Source organism: Bombina bombina, chromosome 8 (genome assembly GCF_027579735.1).
Source record: "Bombina bombina isolate aBomBom1 chromosome 8, aBomBom1.pri, whole genome shotgun sequence".
Classification (NCBI taxonomy): domain Eukaryota; kingdom Metazoa; phylum Chordata; class Amphibia; order Anura; family Bombinatoridae; genus Bombina; species Bombina bombina.
Window position 1 is genome coordinate 37,849,236 of NC_069506.1, and position 12,945 is coordinate 37,862,180.

The window sequence follows — 12,945 nt, forward strand, 5'->3', positions numbered from 1 at the left end:
GGTATTTCTTAAACACAGAATAACATAGGGACAAAGCTAATTTGATAAAAGAAGTAAATTGGAAAGCTTTTTAAAATTGAATGTTCTATCTCAATCACAAAAGAACATTTTTGGGTTTGGCAGCAAGTTCTGAGTGTTACTCTGATTGGTTAATGTAAGTTCAGTAATCCGATTCCTTTTTTATTTTCTGCTGACTTCTGTTGTAAAGGAATGTTGGCTCCCTGACAGTTCTGTACTGATATCTCAGCACACAGAGAACAACAGCACTTCACTCATTTCCTACTGAACCCACCAACAACATGAGCACAGATTTTACAGGAAAAGAAATCTATCAGGATGAGTTTGACCCAAATGGATATTTAAATACATATTATGATCTGAAAAATGGTGTTTTGGTGAAGGACGGATTTCTGAAGTTTGCGCTGAGGAAGCTTTTTGAGACATTCATCGTCAGTAAGTACCCTGCTCCATAATCTATAATGTCCTTTTATTAAATACATCACCTATTTTTATATGCAGAGTACATATCAGCTGCTTAGCGAAGCACTGCAAGGGATCTGCATACAAAGCAAAGCTTTATATATATGAGATATAAATGAACTATAACACTGATTAAAGGGACATGAAACCTAAATGTTTTCTTTCATGATTTAGAAAGAGCATGCAATTTTAAAAATATTTCTAAATTACTTCAATTATCTAATTTGCTTCACTCTCTTGATATCTTTTGCTGAAACGCATATCTGGATATGCTTGGTAGCTGCTGATTGGTGGCTGCACATAGATGCCTTGTGTGATTGGCTCACCCATGTGCATTGATATTTCTGCAACAAAGGATATCTAAAGAATGAAGCAAATTAGATAATAGAAGTAAATTGGAATGTTATTTAAAATTGTATTCTCTATCTGAATCATGTAAGAACATTTTTGTGTTTAGTGTCCCTTTAAAGGGACAGTTCACCCAAAAATATTCTCCCATTTAAATTGTTCCCAATGATCCATTTTACCTGCTGGAGTGTATTAAATTGTTTACAAGTAGCTCCTTTACCCCTATTTTGGCCTTTGAAATAGCTGATTGAACTTGTGGTTTCCCAACCTATACTGGAAGTTTTGATACTGGAGCTCAGCTATTGAATAGCCTAAGTAAACACAACCAGCAGAAGAAATTAAACTCCCAGTGGGGTGCAGAATAGTTAAAAGTTAAAGGGACATGCCACCCACATTTTTTCTTTTATGATTTGGAAAGAGAATGCAATTTTAAACATCTTTCTAATTTACTTATATTATCTAATTTGTTTTATTCTCTTGATATTCTTTGATGAAAAGCATATCTAGATATGCTCACTAGCTGCTGATTGGTTGCTGCACGTAGAAGCCTCGTGTGATTGGCTCACCATTTGCATTGCTTTTTCTTCAACTAAGGATATTGAAAAAATGAAGCAAAATAAATAATGGAAGTAAATTGTAATGTTGTTTAAATTTCTATTCTCTATCTGAATCATGAAAGAAAGATTTTGGGTTTAGTGGCCCTTTAAGTAATAAAATGATAATTTTCCATTGTTCTCTCTATGTTTTAAGCTTTAGTTTTCTAGACAAATATAAGATAAAGAAGCAAGTGTGTGTACACAAAGTGATAACATAATGATATATGATATTACCTAAAACTCAACCCATTGTAATAGGCTGTGTTTAAAAGCTCAAAACCAGATACTTCATATACACAAATAAGCCTGAAAATGCAATTTCTTATACATTTTATACTCTGCAGCTGGTATAACAATTAATTGAAATACATTACCATAAAAACATTTTTACAGTGTACTGTCCCTTTAAGCAATAAAAGCATGTTGCAGTTATAATACCCCTTGACCCTTCAGTATTATTGTTGAATAACTTACCCAGAATTAAATGCAAATTAAGATATAGGTTGTTGCTTCTCATGCTAAATTGTGCTATAAGATTGATCCCTAGAAATTGGAAATCAACTAACAGTTAACATACTTTAATGCTTGAAAAATATCACTACGTCAATACAAAAATATTGGATGATTTTCTAGGCATGAACTTCTTATGGGAAGAGTACTGTAACTTGCAGCCATAATTCAAACTTCAAGTACAGCAGAGAACTTTTAGTGACTACGTGGCAGATATTTTCTGTAAACAATAGAGGAATTCTGAGTTTGTATATTTTACATACCATGTGTATATCACGAGATGCTACAGATAATCAGAAGATTGTTTTTTTCATTATTATATTGCTATCTGTGTTCATATTTTCTCTTCGATGTTACTCAATCCTTGTATAATGTAACTGATACAAAGTGCCAAATGTAAAAGATGTTATATTTTGTTTCCTCAATGAAAGAAAAAATAATAAAAATAAATAAATAAAGAAAAACATGTTGCAGGCTCAAAGTTTTGAATACTGCACGATACTTTCCAGTGTTTATGGGGCAGTGGAAAAGCACAAATACATTACAAAGTTTTTTTGTTTGTTTTTTAACTGCACAAAAGTAAACACATTACTGAGATATACATTTAGGGCTAGATTATGACCCCGCTAGACTTCGGCTTTTTGCATGTGTTAGGTAGCGTGCGTATTTCAAGTTCAAAGTGAAAAGTTTTCGCTTGCACACTAACTCGACGCACGCAAAAAGGGGAACTTCAAATATCGCCACCCCCATAGGGGCTTATTTAACAAAGGTCTGTTGGACCTGATCCAACAGTGTGGATCAGGTCCGACAGACCTCGCTGAATGTGTAGAGTAATTAATAACTTTAATATAGTGTTTACAATGTGGGAGGGCCTCAGTTTAGGGGTTAATAGGTAGTTTATGAGTGTTAGTGTACTTTGTAACATTTTAGGTATGAGTTTTGTGTAACAGTTTTGTTGTGCAAAACTCATAACTATTGGTCTCAGATTGCAGAACGGATTGTGTCGATATATTCAAGATTTTTAGCCTCACCACAAAACTTGCAATGGCAGCGCTATGGAAATCCCACGCAAAAACATCATTTTTTTTTGAGTGCGGGACTAACGTTGCGTTACAGGCTAAAATGCTTGTGGTACTGCTATACCGACAAGAAATGTAATGGCTGCGTTCTGGTTTTTACGCTGAAATGGCCATTTTTTCAGTGTTAAAACACAAACGCAAAACTTGTAATCTAGGTGTATGTAAATTAACTGCCTGAGAAGGTAAATTAGAATAAATTCACAGAAAAAAGACTGGGAATACAGCACTCTTCTAAATTTATTCACAGGCTAATATGTGCAAAAATGAAAAATACATTTATTAAATTGCACTGTGCAGAAATAAACTTCACAGTGTAAGGTATTAAATAATACTTAAAAAAACAAAGAAACAAAATGACCAGTCAAGGCTAAATATAAACAGCAAATGCTGTACCATGGTTTTGACAAACATCAGCACAATAAAGTATATGAATAGAGCTGAAGTACGTCAGACCAGCTACACCCAGCTTGCACTCTGAACCCCCAGAAGATTCAGGGAGGTAAAACCAGGGCCGTAATTACAGAAGATTGCATAATAAACAAATGCATGATAAAAATACAATGCAATAGAACTTAGTCTGAACTTTAAAGGAGTAGTAGATGTTTTTCTTACAAATTTCAAATTTATGTCTATTTCCATTCCCCCTGTACCATGTGACAGCCATCAGCCAATCATAAATGCATATACGTATATTCTGAAAATTCTTGCACATGCTCAGTAGGAGCTGGTGACTCAAAAAGTGTAAATATAAAAAGACTGTGCACATTTTGTTAATGGAAGTAAATTGGAAAGTTGATTAAAATTGCTGCTCTGTCTGAATCATGAAAGTTTAATTTGACTTAAGTGTCCCTTTAATATGGGATCTAAGCTGACTGAGAGAATCTGCTTATACCATGGTACAGCATTTACTGTTTTATATTTAGCCTTTACCGGTCATGTTTTTCTTTAGTTTTTTTGTTGTTATTTAATACTAGACTCCAACATATCTCACACTGTGAAGTTTATTGCTGCACTGTGCAATTTAATAAATGTATTTTTAATTTTTGCACATATGAGTCTGTGAATACATTTGGAAGAGTGCTGAATTCTCAATCTTTTTTGGTGAATTTATTGTGTAATTGTTGATTATATTATGGATTTTAAAGTAAAATTGTTATTTTTTTATGTCCCCCTACACCGCCGCCACCTATATTAAATATATTAACCCCTAATCTGATCCCCCTACACCGCCACCACCTATATTAAATATATTAACCCCTAATCTGATCCCCCTACACCGCCGCCACCTATATTAAATATATTAACCCCTAATCTGATCCCCCTACACCGCCACCACCTATATTAAATATATTAACCCCTAAACCTAAATCTAACCCTAACACCCCCTAACTTAATTATTATTTAAATAAATCTAAATAATATTAATATTATTAACTAAATTATTCCTATTTAAAACTAAATACTTACCTATAAAATAAACCATAAGATAGCTACAATATAATTAATAATTGCATTGTAGCTATTTTAGGGTTTATATTTATTTTACAGGTAACTTTGTATTTATTTTAACTAGCTACAATAGCTATTAAATAGTTAATAACTATTTAATAACTACCTAGTTAAAATAATTACAAAATTACCTGCAAAATAAATCCTAACCTAAGTTACAAATACACCTAACACTACACTATCAATAAATTAATTAAATAAACTACAATTATCTAAACTAAAATACAATTAAATAAACTAAACTATATAACAAACAAAAAAACACTAAATTACAAAACATAAAAAAATATTACAAGAATTTTAAGCTAATTACACCTAATCTAAGCCCCTTAATAAAATAAAAAAGCCCCCCAAAATAATAAAATTTCCCTACCCTAAACTAAATTACAAATAGCCCTAAAAAGGGCCTTTTGTGGGGCATTGCCCCAAAGTAATCAGCTCTTTTACCTGTAAAAGAAAGAACAATCCCCCCCCACACATTACAACCCACCACCCACACACCCCTACTCTAAAACCCACCCGATCCCCCCTTAAAAAAACCCCAAGTGGTCCTTACCTGTCTTGAAGACCGGCGGAGAAGGTCCTGTTCCAGGTGGTGAAGTCTTCTTCCAAGCGGCGACCTCTTCTTCTTCCAGGAACCAGACGGCGCGGAGAGGAGGAGTTTAAAACCGATGACCACGGAGCTGAAGACCGTCGACTCTGGAACTAAAGAGTAGACCGGCTATGCTGGAACTGAAGATCGGCGACGCTGGAACTGAAGACCGCGGAGCGTGGAGGATCCTCTTCATACGATCTCACCCGTACACTGAATAGGAATTCAAGGTACGCGATTAAAAATGGCGTCCCTTGAATTCCTATTGGCTGATTTGAGCCTTCAAATTCAAATCAGCCAATCGGATAAGAGCTACTTTAATTCTATTGGCTGATTTGATTAGCCAATAGAATAAGAGCTACTGTAATTCTATTGGCTGATTAGAATAGCCAATAGAATTACAGTAGCTCTTATTCTATTGGCTATTCAAATCAGCCAATAGAATTACAGTAGCTCTCATCCGATTGGCTGATTTGAATTTGAAGGCTCAAATCAGCCAATAGGAATTCAAGGTACGCCATTTTTAATTGCGTATCTTGAATTCCTATTTAGTGTACTGCAGAGATCGTATGAAGAGGATCCTGCACGCTCCATGGCTCCACGGTCTTCAGTTCCAGCGTCGCCGATCTTCACTTCCAGCGTTGCCGATCTTCAGTTCCAGAGTCGACGGTCTTCAGCTCTGCGGTCATCGGTCTTCAACTCCTCCGCTCTGCGCCGGCTGGTTCCTGGAAGAAGAAGAGGTCGCCGCTTGCAAGAAGACTTCACTGCCTGGAACAGGACCTTCTCTGCCCGTCTTCAGGAAAGGTAAGGACCACTTGGGGGTTAAACATAGGTTTTTTTAAGGGGGGATCAGGTGGGTTTTAGAGAAGGGGTGTGTGGGTGGTGGGTTGTAATGTGGGGGGGGGGATTGTTCTTTTTTTTACAGGTAAAAGAGCTGATTACTTTGGGGCAATGCCCCGCAAAAAGGCCCTTTTAAGGGCTGGTAATAGAGCTGATTACTTTGGGGCAATGCCCCACAAAATGCCCTTTTATGGGCTATTTGTATTTTAGTTTAGGGTAGGGAAATTTTATTATTTTGGGGGACTTTTTTATTTTATTAGGGGGCTTAGATTAGGTTTAATTAGCTTAAAATTCTTGTAATATTTTTTTATTTTTTGTAATTTAGTGTTTGTTTTTTTTGTAATATAGTTTAGTTCATTTAATTGTATTTTAGTTTAGATAATTGTAGTTTATTTAATTAATTTATTGATAGTGTAGTGTTAGGTGTATTTGTAACTTAGGTTAGGATTTATTTTACAGGTAATTTTGTAATTATTTTAACTAGGTAGCTATTAAATAGTTATTAACTATTTAATAGCTATTGTAGCTAGTTAAAATAAATACAAAGTTACCTGTATAATAAATATAAACCCTAAAATAGCTACAATGTAATTATTAATTATAGTGTAGCTATCTTAGGGTTTATTTTATAGGTAAGTATTTAGTTTTAAATAGGAATAATTTAGTTAATAATATAAATATTATTTAGATTTATTTAAATAATAATTAAGTTAGGGGGTGTTAGGGTTAGACTAAGGTTTAGGGGTTAATATATTTAATATAGGTGGCGGCAGTGTAGGGGGATCAGACTAGGGGTTAATATATTTAATATAGGTGGTGGCGGTGTAGGGGGATCAGATTAGGGGTTAACATATTTAATATAGGTGGCGGCGGTGTAGGGGGGTCAGATTAGGGGGTAATACATATAATATAGGTGGCGGCGGTATAGGGGGATCAGATTAGGGGTTAATATATTTAATATAGGTGGGGGCGGTGTAGGGGGGTCAGATTAGGGGATAATACATTTAATGTAGGTGGCGGCGGGGTCCGGGAGCGGAGGTTTAGGGGTTAATAGACTTTATTAGGTATTGCGGTGGGGGATTGCGGTTGACAGGTAGATAGACATTGCGCATGCATTAGGTGTTAGGTTTTATTTTGCAGGTAGTTTATGGAGTTACGGTGCTCCAATACTCAGCGCAAGGCCTGCTACGCCTGCATTTTGTGGCGAGGTGAAAATGGAGTAAGATTTCTCAATTTTCACCACGTAAGTCCTTACGCTGTATATTGGATACCAAACTGCGCGTGTTTTCTATGTCCGTCTATGGGGGTAAAAACTACGGGCTAAGGCAGAAATATACAAGCGTAACTTCTATTTTACGCTGTATATGTGATACCAAACCTATGCAAAATCTGGCGTCGGATTGATTTAATCCATTACAGTTGCTGGTTACAGAACTCCAAATCTTTTTTCTGGAAGCGGCCATCTTGGAATGTGCGTGTTCTTGCGCCATGTGACAGAAACACATTCACAGATCAGTGACAGCTGTACCTTGCACTTTGGTCTATCTCACACAATAAAAATTAGAAGATTTATATTTTTGCTAATTTTTCTACACAGTTTAAAAGGTACATAACAAATATGAAAAAGCTCTCATGGTTAATACAGAACAAGGCTGCAGTATTGCTCTCACTTTGTGTTGTTCAGGCAAAACTAAACGCTTGTAAAAAAGACAACAACGTCACTGATCTGTGAATTTGCTTCTGTCACTGGGTGTGAGACTACTTCAGACTCGCCAGAAACAGCAGTTATGAAGCAGCGGTTTAAAGGTTAAGGAGGTTATGGAGTTGATTGACACCCCCCTGCTGGCGGCCGATTGGCCGCGAGTCAGCAGGGGGCGGCGTTGCACCAGCAGCTCTTGTGAGCTGCTGGTGCAATGTTAAATGCGGAGAGCGTATTGCTCTCCGCATTTAGCGAGGTGTTGCGGACCTGATCCGCACTGTCGGATCAGGTCCGCAACACCTTTGATAAATAGGGGCCTAGAAGTAAATTGGAAAGTTGTTTAAAATTGGATTCTCTATCTGAATGATGAAAAAAATGTTGTGTTTCATGTCCCTTTAAACAACTTTACAATTTACTTCTATTATGAAATTTGTTTCATTCACTTAGTATTATTTGTTAAAAGAGCAGCAATGTACTACTGGGATATAGCTATACACATCAGGGGAGCCAGTCACACGATGTATGTATATATATATATATATATATATATATATATATATATATATATATATATATATATATATATATATATGTGTGTGTGTGTGTGTGTGTGTGTGTGTGTGTGCAGCTAGCTCCCAATAATATGTCACTGCTCCTGAGCCCACTTAGGAATTCTTTTCAATCAAGGATATCAAAAGAATGAAGCAGATTAGATAACAGAAGTAAATTAGATCTCTGATTTCTGAGAAAAAAAATTGGGTTTCATGTCCCTTTAAGCTCTAAGATAGGTGTTTCCAGTATGAAGATTCAGATCTTTACCAACCGGGGTTTTAAAGGGGTTAAAATATGAGAAGAAGAGTAAATCAGTTGCACAGCAGGAAAAACAATAATGTAGTAAACATTCTATTGTAGTTGTTCCAACAAATTAATGTCCCTTTAATTGACCAAATATTTTTGTTGATTTTGTTGATTTTTTTGTAATGTAAAATGATTACCAAATACTAATACATTTTATAACATACACAAAATAAATAATAATGTAATATATAAATGGGTAACATATCAGGTTGTTAATATCTACTTTCTTCTTTACTCCTTGACCAGGAGGTATTAAGGGGGACCTCTTGATAGACATTGGCCATGGACCTACTATTTATCAGGACCTGTCAGCTTGTGAATCCTTCAAAGAGATCATCGGCGCCGATTATACCGATCGGCAAAGAGATTACTATAAAAGGAGTCTGAGGAATGAACCAGGAACATTTGACTGGACTGAAGTTATAAAATCAGTTTGTGAGATGGAAGGAAAAGGGTAATTACATTAAACAACTGGCAAAATGTGTTCACAAACTATTTTTTTAATGTATCATGGTTGGACAAATGTTAAGAAATGTAATTTGAGTTGTACTATGTTCCCTTTGCTATTTAAAATATTCCCATTAACACTGAAAGGAATGGAAAATAGGTGCATAAATGACATTAATCTGTTGTCCTTTTTAAGCTTCACAGAATAATTTAACGGGAATTTAGACATGTGCAGGGAAGAAAATTTCGCTTCGTATAATATTTTTGTTCTGAATATTCAAGGAAATTAATTTCCCTGAATATTCATTCCCTGATTTATTAGGTTTTCATTTTGTTTAAAACAAAACGAAAATCAAATTGTCTTTTAGCATTTACTTTTGTTTTCATTAAAATGGATGTAAATGTTTCAAAGCTACAGGTGAATAGTAGCTACATACTTACCCGAACGCCTTCTTAAGAGTACGCTGATCAGATACTCTTCTTGCCAGAGCCCTGCCCGTGCTAACAGAAAGCTTAGCAGTTCGGCTCACAGGACCTGCACTAACTTTTACTGAGTGCAGAGCTCGCTAAGCCTCTTGTTATCACGGCCAGTGCTCTGGCAAGAAGAGGATCGGGTTAGCGCACTATCCAGAGCGTATTAAGGTAAGTATTAAGCCTTAAAAATCAATTTAAAGGAAACAAATAAATACTGGTGAATTTCATTTGTCTTTTTCTGTTTTCTTTAAATTTTGTTGGTGCATTCATTCAGATATTTGTTTTTCTTTGCAAAAAATGAAAATCTGATTTCGGTATGAATGCACATGTCTAGAATTTAATGTATATTTTTATACACACAATATATATATAATAATTAAAGGAACAGTCAACACAAAAAATGTTATTGTTAAAAAGATAAATAACGCCTTTACTAGCCATTCCCCAGCTTTGCATAACCAACATTGTTATATTAACATACTTTATAAACTTTAAACCTCTAAATTTATGTCTGTTTCTAAGTCCCTAAAGACAGCCCCATGATCACATGCTTTTGTATTTGCTTTTCACATCAGGGGAAGCTTGTGCATGTGAGCCATATAGATAACATTGTGCTTACGCCCATGGATTCAACACAGCACTAATTGGCTTAAATGCAAGTCAATAGATAAAGTCATGTGATCAGGGGGGCGTCAGATATGGTTGCCACTTTTTGCCCAGAAGATTCCTGGACACTTTTTTAATGGGGATGAGGAGGGCGTGTCTCGGGACGTGGATTCTCACGGCCTCAAATTCAATATGAAATAAAATATTTTTTTATATATATATATATATATATATATATATATATATATATATATATATATATATATATCATGCAGTCTATGAGTAAGGCTCTATAGGAGCTGAAACGCGTCAGACATAGCCCACCTTCTGTGCACCTAACAGCCCTTATCCATCTGGCCATGTTACCATCAATGCCTGCAAGCCAATATTCTACAAGCTAATACTTCATAAGATATTTGCAGAGCCGCTGTGTGCATGCTTTTATATGCTATTTTCTTCAATAAACGAACCTGTTTTGAGAATTCTGTCCGGACACCTGTGTGTTTTTCTGTGTATATATATATATATATAAAACATATATACATAGCATATATATATATATATATATACATACATATATATATAACATATATATATATATATATATATATATATATATATGCCCTAGGTGTGTCAGAAGAGCTTGTCACCTTATTACAGCCACAGAGTGTGTCACTATGACTGTATTCTGGTGAGTCATACATCCAAAGCACTCCAGCCACCAGAATAAATCTTTGTTTAAAAGACTTTTATTTTCATTAGTTGGACCCAACTAAAGAAAATAAAGATCTTTTAAACAAAGACTGGTGGCTGGAGTGCTTTGGATGTTTGACTTTTTGGATTAACAAGATTTGGCAAATCTTACTCCGTGCCCCACAAACAGGTGTGCTGTTCTCTTTCCTTTTTTGATTTTTTGTATTCTGGTGAGTCCGAGGTACAGAAGTTGTTAAAAGGGACAATTTGCATAATAAGACTAGTAGCATATCTATGTTACCCAACCTAAGGGAACTGATTGACTGGAACTAGTATATTACTCTGTAATAGTGACAGCCAAGAGGTATTCCGTGTGATTCCTGTGGTGTGTAGAGCTGAAGGAGACTGTCTGCTCCCTGCGCTGCACTTCCGGGAATTCATGTTGGTGTTGGAAACATTGAGATACACGGGTCATTCTGACTCCAGAGAGGGAGTCCGGGCAGCAGCATCATCCTGGCAGTTCAGCACTGAGGCAGCACACTCTCTGCTATCTGATCCAGATGCATTGCTGGTTTGCCGCAGCCCGCAGGGCAGATACCTGAGAATAAAGGCATTAGTAGTAGTGTGTGGCATGCTGCGTGTAGCCAGCAGGCTGTAGGACCCAGGAGGACGTGGCTTAAACCCAGCCCAATGCCTGCTGCTGCACCAGTAATGTGTGCCTGCTGCCCTGGAGCTGGCTAGCCCACCCCGCTCCACAGTGACTCACAAATCACCTCTTCCTCCCCTGGGCGGCATTTTACTGGCTGATAAGGTAAAATACAGGCCAGGTGGCAGACCAAGGTACCACATGTAGGAGGAGTCCGGGACATTCAGAGGATGACCCGGGACACGGGATATTCCTCCTGATTCCGGGGCTGTCCTGGTAATACTAGGGCAGGTGGCAACCCTAGCATCAGAAGAAACAAGGTAATCACAGAGGTAAAAAGTATATTAATATAACCATGTTTTCTGTGCAAAACTGAGGAATGGGTAATAAAGGGATTATCTATCTTTTAAAACAATAAAAAAAATTGAGTTGACTGTCCCTTTAAGAGCTGCCTTAAAAGGGAGGCGAATACACAGTAAATATGTCAGTTTATTAGCATTCAATAATGAAAGTTTGTTTAAAATTTTATTTTCAATCTATTTCCTTAAAAAAATATTTTGGGCTTCATGCCTCTTTAATGTGTGAGTTCATATAAAATTGTATCTTTTACTTCTTTTAGGACAACGGTTGAGGAAAAGAGAGAAAAGCTGAGAAAAACTGTGACGAAAACAATAAAATGTGACGTAACTAAGAGCCGACCAATGGATCCCATAGTTCTACCAAAGGCCGACTGTGTAATGACACTCGGATGTCTGGAATGCGCTTGCAAAGATTTAGACACTTATAGAAATGTCCTTAAAAATATCTCCCCACTGCTAAAAATAGGGGGACATTTAGTTATCACAGAAATTCTAAATTGCACCTCGTACTTGTCAGGGGGGAAAAAGTTTTCATGCTTAACATTAACCGAGGATTTTATGAGAAAGGCAATTGTTGAGACTGGCTTTGAGATTATTGACCTAGAGGTCGTCCCTAGAGAATATGACAAAGAGCAATTTGATATCTGTGACCATGACTCAAGCTTGTTTGTGGCCGCGCGAAAAGTGAAAGAGCCATAAACGTGAGATGTTATACTTATAAAAGGGAAATAATTATAAACGTATCAGATATTAGCACAATATTGTACTGTACTACAAGTTTAATGAGCTAGTAGCGCATCACATTAATGCACTTGCAAAACAGTTAACCCAACGACACAAAATGTGCTTCTCAATCCATGATTTAAAGTTAAAGCTTTGTTTATAATGTAGTTAAGGCAAATATTTTATAGCTTTTTAGTCATTCAATAATAGAGAAAATTTAATAAAATCTTTTTTTTAAATATATTTACTTTATTGCGTCATTAAATAATTTAACATGAATCTTGGTTTACCGCAGATCTCATGTAAATATAGGGCAGTGCTTCCCAGACTAATTCACCCTGGAACAGGGGCACAAATATTGGAAAATTACATCTTTTAATTAAATGTGGCCCTTGTGTTGTTCTCCCTCCCTGGAACATTGTCAGTGAACCTGTGTACTGTGAGAAGCTTTGTTATATGGTGTAGAATATGTATTTGTGTGTGTGC

The 12,945-nt window shown here is 36.1% G+C and overlaps 1 protein-coding gene across 1 annotated transcript; it reads left to right on the forward strand.

Moving 5' to 3' along the window:
* Positions 1-220: 220 nt before the first annotated feature.
* LOC128638382 (indolethylamine N-methyltransferase) lies at positions 221-12,702 on the forward strand. Its single transcript, XM_053690313.1, has 3 exons — positions 221-453; positions 8,758-8,965; positions 11,997-12,702. Exons 1-3 carry the CDS (start codon positions 300-302, stop codon positions 12,433-12,435), a joined length of 801 nt encoding a protein of 266 aa, XP_053546288.1. The 5' UTR covers positions 221-299; the 3' UTR covers positions 12,436-12,702.
* The last annotated feature ends 243 nt before the right edge of the window (positions 12,703-12,945 follow it).